This window comes from Schistocerca americana, chromosome 4 (genome assembly GCF_021461395.2).
Source record: "Schistocerca americana isolate TAMUIC-IGC-003095 chromosome 4, iqSchAmer2.1, whole genome shotgun sequence".
Lineage (NCBI taxonomy): Eukaryota > Metazoa > Arthropoda > Insecta > Orthoptera > Acrididae > Schistocerca > Schistocerca americana.
In genome coordinates, this window is record NC_060122.1 from 222,017,745 (window position 1) to 222,040,985 (window position 23,241).

The 23,241-nt window shown below is 44.3% G+C and overlaps 1 protein-coding gene across 1 annotated transcript in view; it reads left to right on the forward strand.

The window, feature by feature from the left end:
• Positions 1-23,241, forward strand: part of LOC124612519 (peptidoglycan recognition protein 1-like) — a 132,335-nt gene that overhangs the window by 63,822 nt on the left and 45,272 nt on the right. Inside the window, exon 2 of the mRNA XM_047140777.1 lies at positions 22,231-22,425. Within this exon, the coding sequence (XP_046996733.1) occupies positions 22,231-22,425 (195 nt within the window). The remainder of the gene's footprint in view (positions 1-22,230; positions 22,426-23,241) is intronic.

A 23,241-nucleotide genomic window follows, 5' to 3' on the forward strand; every position in this document is an offset into this window, starting at 1 on the left:
GCGAGAATTATCGTACAATCAACTTAACAGCTAATGCATCCAAGTTTCTGACAAGAATAACAAACAGAAGAATGGAAAAGAAAATGAGGCTGTGTTACATGACGATCAGCTTGGCTTTAAAAAAGGTAAAGGCACCAGAGAGACAATTCTGACGTTGCGGGTGATAATCGAAGCAAGGATTTGTCGGCCTGGGAAAGGCATTCGGCAATGTAAAATGGTACAAGATGCTCGAAATTATGAGAAAAAATAGGGGTATGACGACAAAGAATGAAGCGCTTGGATTAAAAACTGATCTCTCATTCCTGGCCCCAAGCCATAGTCTCTTGTAACTTTTTCTTCTGCTCCTTCCCTTACAACTGGATTCCAGTCCCCGATATCCTCAAATACTTTTTCTGTCTCTTCATCTTCAGCTTGCGCCGTCTGCTTGTATACCCGAAGTACTGTCGTCGATGTTGGTTTGCTGTCGATTGTGATAAGAAAACCCTATCGCAGAACTGTTCACTGTAACAACACTCTCTCCCCTGCCTTCCTATTCATAACGAGTCCTTCTCCCACTGTACCATTTACTGCTGCTGGTGGTATTACTCTATACTCATCTGACCCCCAATTCTTGTCTTCTTTCCATTCCACTTCACTGATCCCTACTATATCTAAACTAAGCCTTTGCATTTCCCGTTTCAGATTTTCTAGCTTCCTTACATCTACATCTACATCTACATCTACATACATACTCCGCAATCCAACATAGGGTGCGTGGCGGAGGGTACCTCGTACCACAACTAGAATCTTCTCTCCCTGTTCCACTCCCAAACAATATGCGTCTGTACGAGCCCTAATCACTCTTATCTTATATTTGTGGTCTTTCCGCGAAATATAAGTTGGCGGCAGTAAAATTGTACTGCAGTCAGCCTCAAATGCTGGTTCTCTAAATTTCCTCAGTAGCGATTCACGAAAAGAACGCCTCCTTTCCTCCAGAGACTCCCACCCGAGTTCCTGAAGCATTTCCGTAACACTCGCGTGATGACCAAACCTACCGGTAACAAATCTAGCAGCCCGCCTCTAAATTGCTTCTATGTCCTCCCTCAATCCGACGTGATAGGGATCCCAAACGCTCGAGCAGTACTCAAGAATAGGTCGTATCAATGTTTTATAGGCGGTCTCCTTTACAGATGAACCACATCTTCCCAAAATTCTACCAATGAACCGAAGACGACTATCCGCCTTCCCCACAACTGCCATTACATGCTTGTTCCACTTCATATCACTCTGCAATGTTACGCCCAAATATTTAATCGACGTGACTGTGTCAAGCGCTACACTACTAATGGAGTATTCAAACATTACGGGATTCTTTTTCCTATTCATCTGCATTAATTTACATTTATCTATATTTAGAGTTAGCTGCCATTCTTTACAACAATCACAAATCCTGCCCAAGCCTACCACCTTCGAGCTTTTGACATTCCGCGCAATGGCTCATAGAACATTATGCTTCCGTTGATTATTTAATTCCTAGGAAGTTATTCTTTCGTTGGTTATTCAGTCTTTTTCTCATGGTCACCTCCCCCTTGGCAGTCCCCTCCAGGAGTTCCGAATGGGGGACTATTCCGGAATCTTTGACCAATGGAGAAATCATCATGACGCTTTTTCAATTACAGGCCACATGTCCTGTGGATACACGTTACGTGTCTTTAATGCAATGGGTTCCACTGCCTTCTGCATGCTCATGCCGTTGATCATTGCTGATTCTTCCGCCTTTAGGGACAGTTTCCCACCCCAAGAATCTCTGTCTACTCTTCCTCCCTGTTCGACAAGGCCGTTGGCAGAGTGAGGGTGACTTCTTCTGCCGGAAGTCTTCGGCCGCCAATGCTGATTATTAATCAAAATTTGAGCGGTGGCGTGCTTCGAACCCGGGACCGAGTACTTTTTGATTATTAATCAAAGATGCTACCCCTAGATAACGGGTGAACCTCCCTGTCGCTATAGCTGTCCGTAATCGCGGAAGTGTTGCCAGCGCAGGATTTTGTGCACGAACTGATCTCTCAATTATGTCTTATACATGTCTGATGGGATTCATGTCGAGCGATGTGGGTGGCCAAATCATTCGTTCGAACTGCCCAGAATGTTCGTAAAACTAATCGCGAACAATTGTGGCCTTGTGACATTGTGTATTGTTAACCATAAAAAGGCGTCGTTGTTTGGAAACAGGGCGTGGATGAATGGCTGCAATTGGTCTCCAAGAAACGAACATCCGGAGGATCCAGTCCATTCCATGTAAACATTGTACACATCTTTAAGGAACCACGGCCAGCTTGCACAGTGCCTTGTAGACAATTTGGGTCCATGGCTTCGTGGGATCTGCGTCACACTTGAACACTACCATCAGCTCAAACTAACTGAAATCGGTACTCATCTGATCAGGCCGTGGTTTTCCAATCGTCTACGGTCCAACCCAAAGAAAGCATGTGTTGACAGATGTGAAAATTACCGAACTATCAGTTTAATAAGTCGCAGCTGCAAAATACTAACATGAATTCTTTACAGACGAATGGAAAAACTGATAGAAGCCGACCTCGGGGAAGATCAGTTTGGATTCCGTAGAAATATTGGAACACGCGAGGCAATACTGACCTTACGACTTAGAAGAAAGATTAAGGAAAGGCAGACATACGTTTCTAGCATTTGTAGACTTAGAGAAAGCTTTTGACAATGTTGACTGGAATACTCTCTTTCAAATTCTAAAGGTGGCAGGGGTAAAATAGAGGGAGCGGAAGGCTATTTACAATTTGTACAGAAACCAGATGGTAGTTATAAGAGTCGAGGGGCATGAAAGGGAAGCAGTGGTTGGGAAGGGAGTGAGACAGGGTTGTAGCCTATCCCCGATGTTATTCAATCTGTATATTGAGAAGGCAGTAAAGGAAACAAAAGAAAAATTCGGAGTAGGTATTAAAATCCATGGAGAAGAAATAAAAAACTTTGAGGTTTGCCGATGACATTGTAATTCTGTCAGAGACAGCAAAGGACTTGGAAGAGCAGTTGAGCGAAATGGACAGTGTCTTGAAAGGAGGGTATAAGATGAACATCAGCAAAAGCAAAACGAGGATAATGGAATGTAGTCGAATTAAGTCGGGTGATGCTGAGGGAATTAGATTAGGAAATGAGACACTTAAAGTAGTTAAGGAGTTTTGCTATTTGTGGAGTAAAATAGCTGATGATGGTCGAAGTGGAGAGGATATAAAATGTAGACTGGCAATGGCAAGGAAAGCGTTTCTGAAGAAGAGAAATTTGTTAACATCGAGTATTGATTTAAGTGTCAGGAAGTCGTTTCTGAAAGTATTTGTATGGAGTGTAGCCATGTATGAAGGTGAAACATGGACGATAAATAGTTTGGACAAGAAGAGAATAGAAGCTTTCGAAATGTGGTGCTACAGAAGAATGCTGAAGATTAGATGGGTAGATCACATAACTAATGAGGAAGTATTGAATGGAATTGGGAAGAACAGAAGTTTGTGGCACAACTTGACAAGAAGAAGGTACCGGTTGGCAGGACATGTTCTGAGGCATCAAGCGATCACAAATTTAGCATTGGAGGGCAGCGTGGAGGGTAAAAATCGTAGAGGGAGACCAAGAGATGTATACACTAAGCAGATTCAGAAGGATGTAGGCTGCAGTAAGTACTGGGAGATGAAGAAGCTTGCACAGGATAGAGTAGCATGGAGAGCTGCATCAAACCAGTCTCAGGACTGAAGACCACAACAACAACAAACAACAACATAGTCCAACCAATATGAGTCGGACACTAAAGTCTATACCCACCCCCATTTTGTAGCATGTTGCGTGCAGCCTGGATGCACAGAGGTAGACGTGCAACTCTGTGCCTGCGTCCACGAACAATAATAACATAAACCAAGGCTTCAGACCCGCATCGTGAATTGGAAGCGTGATAGATGCAACAGTGTTTGTTTACTGCAATACAGAAGTCAACATACACTTCGAGTCTGTCGTTAGTTGCAAGAGAGACATTGCAGTGAGCACAGTGCAAGTGGTGGGGTTCCTTGATGTAATAGACGTGTATTGCAATACATAATTCGATCGCGTAACATGGATTCAAAAAGAACAGATATACCAGTGGAGGTGAGGAAAAATACGAAGGTTGGAACTTAAATAGTGGCAACTATTTGTTCACAACCGATACAAAAGAGTTACATGTTTGCAGCAGTTACTGTCCTTCAAAGTACTCACCAGCGTTGTGTTCCTCCACGGCAGACCTTCTATGCACAGTATTACTGTTCGTATTTGGAGCATCACCTGCGACGAGCTTTGTGAAAGAAGCGGCGACACTTTCTGCGCAAGCCACCCATCATTTTGCACGACATCGCGCGGGCGCGTACAGCGCAAGTTGTGGCTGCTCTTTTCGGTCGATGGGACTAGGAAGGACTGTTCCATCCACCTTACTCCCTGGACTTTGTGACTTTGCTTTGATTCCGAAGATGAAGGAACCACTTCGTGGCATTCGCTTCACAACTGTTACAGAGATTCTACAGGCAGTAGACCGCTCCATTCGCACCATCAACAGAACCGGCTCTGCTAGCAGTATACTACGCCTTCCACATAGCTAGAAACGGGTTCTACACATCGCTGGTGTCTACTTTGAAAGACAGTAACAGTTGCAAACATGTATCTCTTTCGTATCGGTTGCGAATAAATAGTTGCCACTGTTTAAATTCCAACCCTCGTATAATTGATCTCAGTAAAAAGGGGTTTTCACTGCGGAAAATTGGGGAAATTATTCGAAGGAGCCATGCAAGTGTCAAAACCGTAATAAGAAATTACAGGGATCGAGGAAGTGTAGAAAACAATGCTAGATGTGGACGACCACCAAAATTATCTAGCAGGGAGCGCCGACACATCATTAGAAAAGTGAATGCGAGATCCTAGAATTACAGCTACGGAGTTGGCATTAGATTTCGCAAATACCAGTGGAAATAGTGTTCATCCCATAACAGGACGAAGACTGCTGCACAATCAAGGATTTGAAAATAGAACAGCAAGCAATAAACCGTTCATAATCAGGGTAAATTATCAGAAGCGCATAGAATTTGCAACTGTGCACTGAAATAAAGATTCCGGATTTTGGAATACAGTACTTTTCACGGATTAGAGTAAGTTTAACGACTTCCAGTGTGATGGACAACAAAAGGTGTGGCAAAAAAGGAATGAAAGTTGGAAGAAGAGAAATCTTGTCCCATCAGTGAAGAATGGTGGTGGAAATACTCTGGTGTGTGTGGTTGCATATCTGGAGCTGGAGTTGGGAATTTAGTATTTATTGAAGGTGTTATAGATAAATGGAAGTATCTCACCATCTTAAAGGAGAATCTGAAGCAATCTGCGGAGAAACTGGGACTAACAACAGGCAGGGTGTTTCAGCAAGACAATGATCCCAAGCATACGGCCATTGTCGTAAAATAATGGCTACTTTACAATGTACCAAAACAGTTGCGTTCGCCTCACCAGTCACCAGACATTAACCCAATTGAACATCTTTGAGAGAAATAAAGCATAGGATAAAAAAAATACATCAAAAGCAAAGATGATTTCAAAGCAGCCTTAGTGAAAGAGTGCACAAAAAAATCGGTGGAATCTATGCCTCGACGTTTGAAAGCTGTGAGTGAAGCAGAAGGTGGCAATACAAAATATTAAATTGTGCCTGAAAGTAAAGAACATCACACATTTACTTTTGTACCTGACCGCTGTTTCATTTGTATGCTCTAGATGTCAGTATATCGAATTATTGAGCCGGCCGGAGTGGGCGGCGGGTCTAGGCGCTACAGTCTGGAGCCGAGCGATCGCTACTGTCGCAGGTTCGAATCCTGCCTCGGGCATGGATGTGTGTGATGTCCTTAGGTTAGTTAGGTTTAATTAGTTCTAAGTTCTAGGTGACTGATGACCTCAGAAGTTAAGTCGCATAGTGCTCAGAGCCATTTGAACCCATATCGAATTATTATTAATTATGCAGTGTATATGTTGTTTTTCAGTTCCTAACATGTCTGTTTATGTCACAGACAGTGAATACATAGTATTTCTTGATTGATTTTGCCTTCAAGTGTTATTTTTAGGGTGTGTGTAGACTGTAGTGTCCGACTGCAGGCGACGTCGTGTTGTCAGCAAAGGCACTCGCGTCGGTCGTCTGCTACCAGAGCCCATTAACACCAAATTTCGCCAAAATGTTCTAACGGTACGTTCGTCGAACGTCCCACACTGGTTTCTGCGGTCGTTTCACGTAGTGTTTCTTATCTGTCATCACTAACAATTCTACGCAAACGTCTCTGCCATTGGTTGTTAACACTTTGCCGTCCGCACGTCTCGTACAAATTTATTCGCTTGGCGTCGGCAGCGCTAGTTCGGATTACTTGGCTTGTCGCCGGCCTCTTGTCACCTTTCCGTTGATGACAAGCTTCAAACACATTGACTTCTGCGCGCTTTAATTTTCCTGAAATCCTCTATTTTGCCGTATCACTCCACAAACTCGAATTTTCTTTTCAAGTAATTCTCTGCAAGTTCTACACTTTCCATCACAAGGTGTCAATAGTTCCATCACTGTTTTTGCTAAAGGCAGTGCAGAAATATATCTTGAATGAGGAAATGTATCCCGTACTCGAATCACACAGCATCCGAATGAGTATGCCGTATTTCGTAATTTTCGACGGACTGTAAACTTCAAAATTTAACCGTCCACGCCACGGTATCATTCCTTCATCAATTGAGATGTTTGACTTAGAATAAGCGTTTCTTTCAACTTTTTGGAAAAATAATCAATTACGAATTGCACTTTGACAAGCCGGTCTGCATTATCCGGTTTATTGTTGCTGTCGGAAAAATGTAAAAATAATAATACCTGTCTGACTCGGTTGCGCGACATCGTTTTGCGAAATATCGGTGTGTCTATCAACGGATTCGTTGACCATAATCACCGATTCATGCTTTTTTTACAGTTACCATAAGGATAGCAAGCCCAAACCATTTTCTGAGTTCGGGTCCCGTAACGTCGACAAATTTGGCATTTTTTAATCCAGTTTCCTTCTATTGCAATTTTGACTGTAGTACCTGTTGGTTTCGTTGCTAATATATTCAATCAGACCGTTCCCAATGTATAATTCTACGATATACTCGACGCTCTGCGTGTCTTTGGGAAATATGTTTGGACCCAGGGATCCTTCAAATTTATTATTGGTCCTCCTTAAATCAAAGTCTGACCACTGTGCACTGTCTTCTTCGTCTGATTCAGCCGAATTAGTTGGCAACTGTAGCTTTCGCCGAATTCTTCTTGGTCGTATTTCACTATCCTCCTACGCTTCTGCTTCACTTTCATTTTTTGATATCCAATGTCTTATTCCCAGTCGGCCAAGTCGGCCGGAACGTCATTCATTGTAAATAATCCTATTGTCTCTTTCGTCCGCCATGATGAAAGGGCACAAGTACTTATAAAAACAAAAAACTTGGTGTCGTGTGTAACTTATTGTTACCTAAACAAAACACCAACGGAATGCAAAGGATACTAAAGTGCTGCGCCAGTCATTGCGCGATACTATGCTCACGACACAACTGTGGTGTCGCTGGACGGCATAGTTTTAAGTAAAGGCCGTCGGCCACTGCGTTTTGCGCAGTGAGACAGTACGCACAATTTGATATTCACATCACACTCTTGACAATGTGGGTCTTCGATTATTGAATTATTCCTGAAGTGGAATATCTCAGGCATCTAGCTCCATCTACCATACCGCGTTCAAGGTCTGCTACTTCTCACATGAATCAGTTGACTACAAATAACAGTTCCCTAATTGCACTCTGTATATGCCATACTTCCGCCATCTTTATATGTGCATATCGGTGTGCCATGACTTTAGTTACTTCACTGTATATGACGTTTGCGTATTGAGATTATGAATCAGAGTACTTTGAAACGAATCTGACAGATATGCAATCTTGACTGGAGGACTTGCCTTTATTATGTGATTTAAGCATCTTTGCTACCGAGGATATTTACTTTCTAAGTTAATCCTGTTGGGAGTTGTAGATAAGAATTCTAGAATATATACTTCGTGTACTTTGATGAAGGAGTGTTGGAAAACAGTGTTTAGTAACTCTGTTTTAGTGGCACAGCCACCAATGACATTATCATTGTTGTGGCGCAGTGAAAGTATTGATTGCTTCTTGCCGCTGTTGTACTTTACATGTGACCAAGATCTCTTTGGGTTTTCTGCCAGATTTCGAGAAAGAGTTTCATCGTGAAAACTATTAAAAGCATCCCGCATTGAAGTTCGAGCTAAATTTCGAACTCCCTCAAAATTTTGCCAATATTGGGTGTTTTACGATATTTTAAATTTGGCGTGCTTTTTTCGGTACTTCCGCAACAATGTTCTGACCCGTTTTGAGTACCATGGGGGATCAGTATCATCGCTTATTAATTTATTTGGTATATATCTCTCTATTGCCGTCGATACTACTTCTTTGAATTTAAACCACATCTGGTCTGCGTTTACATAGTCAGATCGGAAGGAGCGATGTCTCTCAATTTTATTTTGGCCACCCTGTAAATGACAGTGGAGTTCGTTACTGATGGAAGGTGTTATCTGCTAACTCCGGATGCACAGCTAATGAAATAAACGGAGGAATACAAATGGCTTGAGACTCTTTTAGTGGCCTAAATGGATTTTTCCAACCGAAGTTTCCCGTGCATGCGAAACAGAAAGTTTGCAAGCAGTGTGCATTTTAACTCAGAGTAGCAGACTTTTAACGTGGGAAGCATTCAAAACAGAGAGTTTCTCACCAAGCAATGGAGAGATGCTTGTAGAGAATCACTGGGAAAGACAGGGAAACTAATAAATGGAAGTGGGACTTTGTGTGACAGCAATAAAAATGAAATTGAGATGGACGGGACGTTTAATCTGGTGAGTGGCTGGTAGTTGGACCAAAGAACTTCGTTCAAGATATAAGAAAAAAGTATGATGGATAGGTGGTCGGGTGTGGGTGGGCAAACACAAATCCAGCAGTGGAAGCAAAATGGCTGATGACAGTGATCCAATAAGTATTATCATCTAACGAAATAAGAACAAAAGAGATAATTTTTAAAAAATGATTTAGTCGTGACGATACCATAATGGGGCACTGTTTTTACCCCTCAGAAAATTACGTTTACGTTTCTCAGGGAGAAGAAATAAAAACTTTCTGGTTTGCTGTTGACATTGTAATTCTGCCGGGGACGATAAAGGGCTCGGAAGAACAGTTGAACGAAATACATAGTGTTTTTGGAAAATGGTATAAGATGAATATCAGCCACAGTATAACAGGGGAATGGAATCTAATCTAATTAAATCAGGTGATGCTGGTAGAATTCGATTACGAAATGAGGCACTAAAAGTAGGCGATGCCTTTTGCTATTCTAGCAGCAAAACAACTGACGATGCTGTAAATAGAGACGATATGAAATGCAGACACACGATAGCAAGAGCAGCTCTTCTGGACAACAGCTATCTATTAACATCTAATAGGAAGTCGATTATTAGAAAATATTTTCTGGTAGATTTGCGTGGCACTTAGCTTTGTGCCCGCATCTCGTGGTCGTGCGGTAGCGTTCTCGCTTCCCACGCCCGGGTTCCCGGGTTCGATTCCCGGCGGGGTCAGGGATTTTCTCTGCCTCGTGATGGCTGGGTGTTGTGTGCTGTCCTTAGGTTAGTTAGGTTTAAGTAGTTGTAAGTTCTAGGGGACTTATGACCACAGCAGTTGAGTCCCATAGTGCTCAGAGCCACTTAGCTTTGTACGATAGTGAAACGAGAGCGATAAGCAGGTCTTACAGGAAGAGAATAGAAACTTTTGAAATGCTGTGTTCATAAGATTGTTAAAAATTAAATGGGTACATCGAATAATCAATGAGAAGGTAATGAATCGAATAGAGGGAAAAAAAATTGCGGCAGTACTTCACCAAAGGAGGGATCGACCGAAAGGACGCATCCTGAGGCATGAAGGGGACATGAGTTTGGTAACAGAAAGAGGTGCGGAGGGTAAAAATCGTAAAAGGAGGCCAAATTTGAATGTAGTTGCTTGTTCAGTACCAGTGTCGCAATAGTTATGCAGAAATGAAGAGGCTTTCACAAGATATACTGGGGTGGAGAGCTGCATAAAACCAGTCTTTGGACTGAAGACCCCGTCCACGTGAACAACAACATCTATCACACACTGAGGTGAAAAGTCTTGGGATACCTCCTGATATCGTGACATCCTTTTGCCAGGCGCAGAGCAGCAATTCAACATGGAATGGACTCAACAATCGTAGGAAGTCCTCTGCAGAAATACTGGCCCATGCTGCTTCTATAACCGTCCACAATCGCGAAATTTTTGCTGATGCAGGATGTTGCGCGCGAATTAATCTCTCAGTTATGTCCCATAAATGTTTGTTGAGATTCAGATGGGATGTTCTGGGTAGCCAAAAATTCGCTCGAATTGTCCAGAACGTACTTCAAATCAGTAGCGAGCAATTGTGACCCCGTGATATGACGTCGTTGTTTTGGAACATGAAGTCCATATATGGCTGCAAGTAGTGTCCAAGTAGCCAAACACAACCATTTCCAGCCAATAATCGGTTAAGTTGCACAAGAGGGCCCATGTCCATTCCACGTAAACAGAGCCTACACCATTATAGGGCCACCACCGCTTGCGCATTGACTTGTTGAGAACCTGAAACCAACCATTAGCTCTTACCAGCTGAAATCGATGAAATCGCGAATCATCTGTAGAGGCCGCGGTTTCCCAGTTGCCTAGGGTTTAAACGGTAAGGTCACGAGCTCAGCAGAGGCGCTGCAGGCAGGGTCGTGCGGTCGTTTGCAGCTATAACCTATTGACGCCAGATTTCACCACACCATCCTAACTGATGTCCCACATTGAGTTTTCCAGTTATTTCACACATTGTTGCTTGTCTGTTAGCACTGACAACTCTGCACAGACGCCGCCGCTCTCGTCGTTAAGTGAAGGCTGTCAGCCGTTGCTTTGTCCAAGGTGAAAGGATATGCCAGAAGTCTGGTGTTCTCTTGCTAATATGTATCTCGGAATATTGAATTCCCTAACGAATTCCGAAATGGAATATCCCATGTGTCCAGCTCCAACTACCGTTGTGCGTTCAAAGTCTGTTACTTCTCGTCGTGTGGAAACCTTTTCACATGAGTCACCCTAGTAGAAATGAAATCTCCGCCAATGCACTGATCTTGTGTAAGTGATACTACCGCCATCGATATCTGTGCATGTCACTATCCCACGGCGTTTATCACCCACAGCGAAAAAAAAGGAGGTGTTTAACGTTCCGTCGAGAAGGAGAGATGGAGCACAAGCTCGGGTTAAGGACAGCAGGGAAAGATACCGGCCATGCGCTTTTTCCCGGAATTTGCGTTAAGAGAATTACGAAAATCACGGGAAACCTAAATCAGTATATCTACATTGGGATTTGAACCATCGTCCTCCCGAATGTGAGTCCGGTGTACTATCCACTGCGCTAGCACGTTCTGCACCTAACTTAGACAGCCCAGAAATGAGAGGACAAACCTTAAACTAATGTGGAAGATGCACATGCTTCAAAGGGGCGAAAATAAGGCGTATTTCGGATAGGAATCAGTGATTTAGTTTTCTTTCCTGTCTATGCGTCAGTAAAAAATCAATCCGTTTAACTCAAATCGTGAGTTTCCTTTCCACACTGGAAGCAACCTACCAACGACGCTGCATTCAAGGCGCTGAAGAAATCGAGACCGGCTGTTTAGCAACGTAATCTGGCGATACGAATGCGGTAGTCAGAAGAGATAAGAAGCTATCGGTATCTGGGAAATTTCATTCCAGTAGCGTTCCTATTAATCCATGGCAAGGAGGAAATGGAGTGTCGTAGTACGTTTGTACGACGGTTTAACGGGATTGGAAGGGATGCAGCTGTTCACTCGGAATAGTAAAATTCCGGACAATGAAAGATCACAAGCAGTGCAACAATAACAGACAGCAGCATAGTAAAATGTGTGTCGCAATAGAGACGAGCACAGCAGATAAATGCTCAAAACTGTCTATTCACAGAGACATTCGTAAAGTAATTTCGTATTCACTGGTCTCTACCAATGATGTCCGCCACCGGTAGCTGAGTGGTCAGCGCGACAGAATGTCAATCCTAAGGGTGGTTCGATTCCCTGCTGGCTCGGAGATTTTCTCCGCTTAGGGACTGGGTGTTACGTTGTCCTAATCATCATCATTTTGTCCTCATCGACGCGCAAGTCGCCGAAGTGGCGTCAAATCGAAAGACTTCCACCCGGCGAACGGTCTACCCGACGGGAGGCCCTAGTCAGACGACATTTCATTTCATCGACGATCATTTCACTGGTTCACTGTGTTATGTGCTGCAAGGAGCACGTTCAGCACAAGGCTGTGCACACTGATGAGCCAAAACATTATGCTTAATAGCTTATTTTTCCGTCTTTGGACGAAATACATCAATGACTCTGCATATCAGGGATCCGACTTTTTTTTTAGCTTGTGGAGGTATGTGACATTACATGTCTACGCACAGGCCATGAAATTTGCTTAAATAACGGGCCGATGATTAGTATACACGGTGATGGTGCCCTATAGCGACCCAGATGCGTTCCACAGGATTTACATAAGGCGAATTTGATCACTGAGACATCAACTTGAGTTCACTATAACGCTCCTCAAACCATTGTAGGACGGTTCTGGCTCTGAGACAGAGACAGTTATACTGCTGAAAGATGACATCGCCGTCGGTGAAGGTATCAGGCATGAAGGGATGCAGGTGGTACGCAGCTGTCAGCGTGCCTTCGATTTCTACCACAGGTTCCATGCAGTCGCGGCATAATGTCTTCCATAGTATAATAATGGCCCCACCAGCTTGCGTTCGTGGTGCCCCGCACGTTTCGAGCCGCCGTTCACCTCGATGATGGTCTTTGTGGAGACGACCAGCGACCTAGTGTAACAGAAATGTGATTCACCCGAAGAACTGACACGTTTCCATTGATCGACGGTCGAATCTCGATAGTGCCGTTCCCACTGAAATTGTAATTGACGATGTCGTTGGGTCAACACGTGAACACACAGGGGTGGTCAGCTGCAGAGCCCCATGTTCAACAGTGTACGATGAACGGTGTGCTCCGAAACACTTGTGCGTGCACCAACATTGTGCTTTTTCGGCAGAGATACCACAGATCACCATCTATCCTACTTTATAGAATAAACAAGCCTCCGAACCCCACGTTCTGTAACGGGTCGTGGACGTCCAACCATTTAGCGTCTAGGGGTAGTTTCGCTGTCCTTGTACCTCTTTCCGTAGGTGCTGACGGCAGTAGCACGTGAATATTCGACCAGTTTCGCCGTTTTCGAGATGTTCGTCCACAGCCTCTGCGTAATAATAATCTGTCCTTGGTCAAAGTCCGTTATCTCGCTGTATTTCTCCTTTGCAGCTCATATCTTCCCTAGGGTGATCCTCCGCCCCTGTCTGTTCCGCTTACATAATCTTGTTAACGCGTCACGTACCCGCAACGCCACCTGGCGTCATCCAACGTTGCTGTGGGCAGTGATCATAGAGTTTTGGCTGATCATTTTATATGCTTTTACAACAAGTTCTGTTCTGAAGTGACCATTTCGCGGTCGAAACCGTTTACAGTCCGAAATTACTTTGTAACTGTGTTGATGAAAAAACAGTTTTGGAAATACCGATTGAGTTCAGGTCATTGGTTTATTTCGTAAGTCATTACGAAATGTGGGATTGTGTTAATAATAGTACTCGGACTTTCAAATAGGGCAATAGGAAGTAGGATTATGAATAGGGTGACAATGTGTAAAGAAAATTAATGGTTTGTAACTATACTATAGTTAGAGAAAACCGTACTCTGAATTTATATCGAGGTCGAAAGGAACTTTGGCAGCTATAACAATAATATCGATTAGTGCTATCGTATGATGAAAGACGGCAGTCTTCTACGAAACCGTCTTTAATTGGTCCCTTCTGTATCATCGCTACGGAAAAATAATTATGAATGAAATTTCATTCCAATGACAATTATTGCTGCTACGACAGTGTGCCAAACACGTACGCGACAACTAGCACATCTTAAACGCGCTCCTCACATGTGTTCGCGAGCACCAAGTTTCCATAAGCAGAACTTTTTTTTTTTTTTTTTTTTTTTTTTTTTTTTTTTTTTTTTTTTTTTGAGTCATCAGTCTTGTCACTGGTATGATGCAGCCCGCCACGAATTCCTCTCCTGTGCCAACGTCTTCACCTCAGAGTAGCAACTGCATCCCCGCCCTCAGTTATCTGCTGGCTGTATTAAAAAATGGTTCAAATGGCTCAGAGCACTATGGGACTTAACATCTGAGGTCATCAGTCCCCTAGAACTTAGAACTACTTAAACCTAACTAACCTAAGGACATCACACACACATCCATGTCCGAGGCAGGATACGAACCTGCGAACGTAGCGGTCGCGCGGTTCCAGACTGAAGCGCCTAGAACCGCTTGGCCACCACGGCCGGCTGGCTGTATTCCAATCTCTGTCTTCCTCTACAGTTATTACCCTCTACACCTCCCTCTACTACATTAGAAGATACCAGCTCCAGTCTCCTCGCCGATTCTGCCCAGAAACTCCTCGTTGCTCATCACTCCACTTAATTTACAACATTGTTCTGTAGCACCACATCACAAATGCTTTGATTCTCTTCTTTTCCGGTTTTCCCACAGTTCATGTATGACTACTATACAATGCTGTGCTCCTAAAGCACACTCTCAGAAATTTCTTCCTCCAATTCAGGCCTGTGTTTGATACTAGTAGACTTCTCTTGGCCAGGAATGCCCTTTTTGCCAGTGCTAGTCTGCTTTTCATGGCCTCCTTGCTCCGTTCGTCATGGGTGATTTTGGTGCCTAGGTATCAGAATTCCTTAACTTCATCCACTTCTTGATCGCCAATCCTGATCTTAAGTTTCTTGGTGCTCTTATTTCTGCTACTTCTCATTACTTTCGTTTTACTTCGATTTACTCTCAATCTATATTCTGTACTCATCAAACTGCTCATTCCTTTCAGGAGATCATGTAATTCTTCTTCACTTTCACTTAGGATAGAAATGTCGTCAGCGAATCGTATCATTGATATCCTTTCACCGTGAATTTTAATTCCACTCTTGAATCTTTCTTTTATTTCCATTGCTTCTTCGATGTGTAGATTGAACAGTAGGGGCGATAGACTACATCTCTGTCTTACACCCTTTTTAATCCGAGCGATTCGTTCTTGGTCTTCCACTCTTATTAGTCCCTCTTGGCTCTTGTAACGGCACTCATAAGCATCATTTTTCCGCATGTGCACCTGACCTGTTGGTTCTGAGAGTTTCCGTGCGTAGATGAGGTAACTGGAGGTTTAATTTTTATTAGCTTTATTTATAAAGTAATCTGCCTTTCAGACCCTCAGGCGATCATCGAGATGTCGTCTTTCAGATGTTTCAAATTTTCTAATGTTGAGCATAAGCGTAGAGGTTATCGTTCAGTATCCTGGTCGAGGTTGGGTAGTACCGATGTCCTAGACATGTGGGAAGCTATGCCTAAACTGGTCTGTGTTTTGAAACAGTTGAATGGCTTTTCTTTAGGATGGGCTGTTTGGTACTTTTGAACTGCTATATGATATCGGAGCTTTTCCAATCGGATACTCTGATTATCTACTTACTAGTCACCCAAAGATAAAATTTACGCTTAGCGACGGACGCCATCGTCAGGTTTCAATCTAAAACGAGAACGGAGAGATGCGATGAGCTATGAGTTCGTCCGAGTCAGTGATAGCAGCGTAGAGGACACAGTTAAGGTGGGAAGATGTGTTCATGGATTTCCACTCTATATTCTAAATATGACGCTATTACATTCGGGAACAGTTATGAACTTGGTTATCATGTTTGTAGCTGTAGTTACATTAAGCTGCTGTTTCTGTTTGTTTTCTCACAACATTATTTTTTCGTCTAACCATTGATAGTGTAGCGGGAGTGAAAATGGCTGATGTAACCAGGTACCTTGCTACAGGTTGCGTTGATAATGTGAGCCGGGTGGCAGCGTTATGAAGCCAAGTGGATGTCCGCTGATGAACCATAGAGATGGAAGAGAAATTTGATGAAACTGTTTTCATTACCTTTTTTTTAAAACTGTGAAAATATTAGCTGTTTGGAAGGAAAAAAAAATAGTTGACTCATATTTGGTACTTCGAAGAAAAGAAAGAAAAACGTGATGAGAATAATATAAGGCTCTATGTAGAATAATGGGCCAAAACATTATGACCTCCAACTTAATACTTAAAACCGTGTTGGTAAACTTCTGGAAAGCAATTCAGCAGTGATTTTACTTGCCATGGATTCGACAAGTACTTAACAGGCTTCCAGAGGATTGTGGCACCAGAAGCCTACGCACAGCTCACAGACTTCTCGCAATTTACGGGCGGTTGGTTTGTAGGCGCGAAGCTGGCGTCCGATAGCTTCCAAGATGGATTTCATCGGATTCAGATAAGCCAGATTTGATGGCGAAGACATGAACGTGAGTTCACTGTCACGCTCCTCAAGCCATTGCAGCACGATTCTGACCTTGAAAAACGGACAGTTATTGGGCTGGAAGGTGCCATTCCCATTGAGGAAGACATCAAGCATCAGGGTGTATAGGTGATCCCTAATAATGTTCACGTAGCCCACAGCTGTCACGGTGCCTTCGATTACTACTGCAGGTCCCATGGAATCTCAGTTGAATGTCCCCCACAACATAATACTGCTCCCACCGGCCTGCGTACGTGGCGAGATGCATGGTTCGAGCAGCCGTTAACCAGGCTGACGACGTGTCTGGACACAGCCATTGACGAGAATTAACAATAAACGGGATTCATCCGATCAGGCGTGACGATTCCATTGATCCACGGTCCAATCTCGATAATATCACGCCCACTGTAATCATAATTGACGATGTTGTTGGATCAACATGGGAAACAAGGGGGTCCTCTGCTGCGGAACACCTTGTTCAACACTGTGCGCCGAAAGGTGAATTCCAAAACACTCGGGCCTGCGCCAGCACTGTGCTCTGTCGTCAGGTCTGCCACAGATCGCGGCCTGTCCTGCTTTAGAGAGCGAGCAAGCCTCCGGTCCCCGTGTTCTGTAATGAGGTATGGGCCTCCAGCTTGTCGCCTACTCGTGGTTTCAGCATTCTTCAACCAGTTTCTATAGATGTTCACGACAATAGCACGCGAACAGACGACCAGTTTCGCCCTTTCCGAGATGCTCGCTCCCAGGCACTGGCCCACAACTGCTTGGCTTCTCTCAAAGTCGGTGAATATCCGCATTTGCACCACTTATCGTCGCTAAAATGATTCTCCAATTGTCTATGCTCCGCTAATATACACTACTGACCATTAAAATTGCTACACCACGAAGATGACGTGCTTCAGAGGCGGAATTTAACCTACAGGAAGAAGATGCTGTGATATGCAAATGATTAGCTTTTCAGAGCATTTGCACAAGGCTGGCGTCGGTGGCGACACCTACAGCGTGCTGACATGAGGAAAGTTTCCAACCGATTTCTCATACACAAACAGCAGTTCCCTGGTGAAACGTTGTTGTGATGCCTCGTGTAAGGAGGAGAAATGCGTACCATCGCGTTTCCGACTTTGATAAAGGTCGGACTGTAGCCTATCGCGATTGCGGTTTATCGTATCGCGAAATTGCTGCTCGCGTTGGTCGAGATTCAATGACTGGTAGCAGAATACGGAATCGGTGGGTTTAGGAGGGTAATACGGAACGCCGTGCTGGATCCCAACGGCAGTCGAGATGACAGGCATGTTATCCGCGTGGCTGTAACGGATCGTGCAGCCACATCTCGATCCCTGAGTCAACAGATGGGGACGTTTGCAAGACAACAACCATCTGCACCAACAGTTCGACTATGTTTGCAGCAGCATGGGCTATCAGCTCGGAGACCATGGCTGCGGTTACCCTTGACACTGCGTCACAGACAGGAGCGCCTGCGATGGTGTACTCAACGACGAACCTGGGTGCACGAATGGCAAAACGTCATTTTTTCGGATGAATCCAGATTCTGTTTACAGCATCATGATGGTAGTATCCGTGTTTGGCGACATCGCGGTGAACGCACATTGGAAGCGTGTATTCGTCATCGCCATACTGGCGTATCACCCGGCGTGATGGTGTGGGGTGCCATTTGTTACACGTCTCGGTCACCTCTTGTTCGCATTCACGGCACTTTGAACAGTGGACGTTACATTTCAGATGTGTTACGACCCGTGGCTCTACCCTTCATTCGATCCCTGCGAAATCCTACGTTACAGCAGGATAATGCACGGCCGCATGTTGTAGGTCCTGTACGGGCCTTTCTGGATACAGAAAATGTTCGACCGCTGCCCTGGCCAGCACATTCTCCAGATCTCTCACCAACTGAAAATGTCTGGTCAATGTTGGCCGAGCAACTGGCTCGTCACAATACGACAGTCAGTACTCTTGATGAACTGTGGTATCGTGTTGAAGATGTATGGGCAGCTGTACCTATACACGCCATCCAAGCTCTGTTTGACTGAATGCCCAGGCGTATCAGGGCCGTTATTACGGCTAGAGGTGGTTGTTCTGGGTACTGATTTCTCAGGATCTATGGACCCAAATTGCGTGGAAATGTAATCACATGTCAGTTGTAGTACAATATATTTGTCCAATGAATACCCGTTTATCATCTGCATTTCTTCTTGGTGTGGCAATTTTAATGGCCAGTAGTGTACTTCTCTTACCGCGTCACGTGCCCTCAGCGCCACCATGCAGCATACAACCGCGCGGTGGGCAGTAGTCACTGCTCGTCAGTGCGTTGTCCTCTAAATATTATTTCATGTTTTTGTATATATTTTCCGTAGCAAATAAATGTCATAGTTTGCAATGTTTGGACGACACTTTTGCTATTGTTTCATTTCTCACCTGTTTATCGTACAAACCTTGTCAAGAACATCCGTCATGAAGTCTAATTTGACCGTTACGTGACGTCGTATTCCATACCCATGGAGCCCAGTCTGAATCGACCTTAGCTCGCAGGGTGCTGACATGTCCACTGCACACCTGCGTGAAACAGAATTATCAGGTGTGTACAATTGGTGCCATACGCCACATCTAGCCTCGACATTCGCGTATCACAAACGACGTGTCTTCAGACGGGACGACCCTTCCCGTGAGATTTGGTCACTCAGTTTATATATGACCAGCGACCCACCCCAGATTCACACAGGCAGCACTTGTAGGAATCCGCGGCCGGACAACTTGTTTGGCCACGCATATCAACGTCCGTACCAAACTCCACAGTTCATCCGCCCATATTGTATGGATGCTCCACCTGAGGGACAGCGTGTGAATCCAACATTAATTTACTGCAGTTTTCACAAATCACGGCCTTTGGTTCATCCTTGGGACACCCAGGTGGGCGAGGGTCCATAGCTTGCACCAGGAACTCGACATGCCGACTGTCCAGGTACTTATCATCTCCCTCAAACGCAAACTTTTGGACAAAGTGGACGCACTGAGCCTTCGGCAGGACACCTGGACTACACGAGGACCTGGCAGCGCCACGGTTAACTCGAGCCATCGTCGAGGCATCACAATAAAACATTAAATAAGTCAAATGAAGTCAACTCACACCTCACACTGCTTCAACCCACATCCCACACCCCACACCCAGGGTACCATAAACCTTCCGAGCACGCAGCCCTTCTTACGTTTACGTAAAGTTTGATTTACCCATTTACCTGTCACCCAGGAAGTCCAGCCGCCGAGGTGGTTGCACTTCAGTACACAACCACACACGCATGCACACACACACACACACACACACACATACACACAACATTCCTCGTGAGTCAGTTTGTCTATCGGTGAAAACCGCATCAAAATTCCCATAGTAGTTACTGAGATTAGCCTTCATGCAGAGACAGAAAACGCGGCGGGGAACTTTAAGTTATACACAAGGTGATTCTTATTAACGTTTAAAAATGTCCGAAGTGACGTAGATCATGCTGAGACGATTAATTTAATATAAGACGCATGGGTCGCAAATGTCGGGAAATACCCCAGAAGTGGACGACAATTGTTGGACACGTGACGTCACCAAATGACGCACCTCGCCGTACGTGCAGCAGTTGAGCGTTTCGGTCTGTCGCGCCTGATCATCCCAAACTACGTCCAGTATTCCCGTCGATGTGGCCCCGGGCTTTAGTGCACGGGCTCGAGGGTTCGAGTATTGCGTCTGGCACGCAGAATTTTTTTCGTTGCGTTAGATAGTTATGTGTTTATATCGACGTAAGATTTGATGTTTTATTTACCAGTCTAGCGATCTCCGCTGGTACACTGCAAAGTACAGTACAGCAAAAACCTACCGTATTGGGTTATAAGTAAATGAGTCTAAGCTCCCGAACTGCGTCGTTACCAGAAAATGAGCCATGTTTTATTTACTAAATAATGTCTCTAAACAAAACCAGAAGGGACAAAAGGAAAGAAACACAAAATAAGAACACGTTCTACTCCGTTACAGCGAGGACTATAATTTTGTAACTTGTACGTTTACAACAGATCACATTTACGAAAGGTGTTCAAAATTTACACCGTTTGCTTGAATGCAAGTATTACATAGCTCAATCATCCTTTCACGCCCAAACCCAACCGCTGCACGTACGGCGAGTACGTCATCTGGTGACGTCACATGTTCAACATTTCTCATCCATTTTTGGGGTATTTCCCGACATTTCCGACCCCAAGTGTCTCATATTAAATTACCTGTCTCACCGTCATCTACGTTGATTCGGGGGTTTCTAACGTTAATAAGAATCACCCTTAGACTGGCAAACGATAATATAAAATGTGACACCTATGATGTTTTAATATGGCCAACTGCTACTGATGAATGAGTAGTTTCCACCTTTCCTTAATTAAAAGTAACGGTAGAATGAGCAGACCATATTAAATACAAAAATAAAATTAATCTTTGCCTCTACAACAAGTCTAAGAGCAATGACTGTAGCGGCTATTCTTCTATTTAAATGAAACACTTAAAATATCAACGTTTTCATTCAGCTTTTATGGAATTATTATAGGCAGTATCAGATAGGTTCATAGTCTGTATGAATTCCAGCGTTTAATAATAATGCGCGACCTCCTGATTGTGAAATGGTATGCCGGCCGGTGTGGCCGAGCGGTTCTAGGCGCTTCAGTCTGGAACCGCGCGACCGTTACGGTCGCAGGTTCGAATCCTGCCTCGGGCATGGATGTGTGTGACGTCCTTAGGTTAGTTAGGTTTAAGTAGTTCTAAGTTCTAGGGGACTGATGACCTCAGAAGTTAAGTCCCATAGTGCTCAGAGCCATTTTTATGAAATGGTATTCTATACACGAAAATATCATTTACTGTAATATTCAGACTTCAGGTGCAATTTTTAAAATCATAGTGAATGAACTGGAGCCAGACGACACTCAACATTATCGCATGTAACGAATCGATTCCGTTTCAGAGAGAGCCACATTTAATGATACCTGATTATTCCTCTCATTAGTTTTTGTGCAAAGTAATTTTGAATAAGTTTTCCGACATAGTTGATCTTAAAATGGGCTATTAGGCCTACTCATTTAGGAGAACATTACAAGTTCAAGTTCAAGTGGCTCTGAGCACTACGGGACTTAACATCTGAGGTCATCAGTCCCCTAGAACTTAGAACTACTTAAACCTAACTAACCTAAGGACAGCACACAACACCCAGCCATCACGAGGCAGAGAAAATCCCTGACCCTGCCGGGAATCGAACCCGGCAACCCGGGCGTGGGAAGCGAGAACGCTGCCGCACGACCACGAGATGCGGGCAGAACATTACATATAACTCACTTTTAATCTAGGCGACATACTACGTTACACTAAGATACGACGCTATATCTACCAAAAAGACAAGGATATAGTCTCATTATTGCGAGTTACATAATCGTTGTTCTTAGACCTCTCTGAATCTTATATTGTCTCTGCTTTTACTTTTCGTCGTAGCACGACGACGGTATGAAACTATAAGTTGTTATTTTATATGGGTCTTTCAATAAAACAATTAAAAAGTAAGGCTGTAATTTGGTGTTACAGAGTGACTCTTGTGTACTGTGCCACTGACAGGTACGCAGACATCGTGCAGTGCCACTGACAAGCACGTACCCTGGTGGCGCCAGAGGGATGCCCTGGTCCTCGCGGCCTGCCTTACCACCCTGGCGATAGTCATTCTCATCGTCATCATCACGCTCACCACTGCCCAGGCATCTGACGCCGCTAGCCAGCACAACCACACAGAAAATTCAACGGAGGTATCTGTCGGTAAGTGTGTGTACGATGTGTGTGAGTTGGGTAGCGACACTATTTTGCATGCTAAAACTTTCATCGTAAGTTCTCAGCGTAGTGTTCGTTCCGTCGAGAATGTTGAAGACTGAAGCACAGTGGGAAATACACTGAAGCGCCAAAGAAACAGGTATAGGCGTGAGTATTCAAATACAGAGGTACGCAAACAGGCAGAATACAGCGCTGCCATCGGCAACGCCTATATAAAACAAGTGTCTGGTGCAGTTGTTAGATACGTTACTGCTGCTACAATGGCAGGTTATCAAGATATAAGTGAGCATGAACGTGGTGTTATAGTTGGCACACGAGCGATGAGACACAGCAAATGGTTCAAATGGCTCTGAGCACTATGGGACTTAACTACTGTGGTCATCAGTCCCCTAGAACTTAGAACTACTTAAACCTAACTAACCTAAGGACATCACACACATCCATGCCCGAGGCAGGATTCGAACCTACGACCGTAGCAGTCGCGCGGTTCCGGACTGCGCGCCTAGAACCGCTAGACCACCGCGGCCGGCGAGACACAGCATCTCCGAGGTAGCGATGAAGTGGGGATTTTCCCGTACGACCATTTTACGAGTGTACCGTGAATATCAGGAATGCGGTAAGACATCAAATCTCCGACATCACGACGCCCGCAACAAAATCCTGCAAGAGCGGGACCAACGACGACTGAAGAGAATCGTTCAACGTGACAGAAGTGCAACACTTCCGCAAACTGCTGCAGATTTCAATGCCGGGCCATCAACAAGTGTCAGCGTGCGAAACATTCAACGAAACATTATCAATATG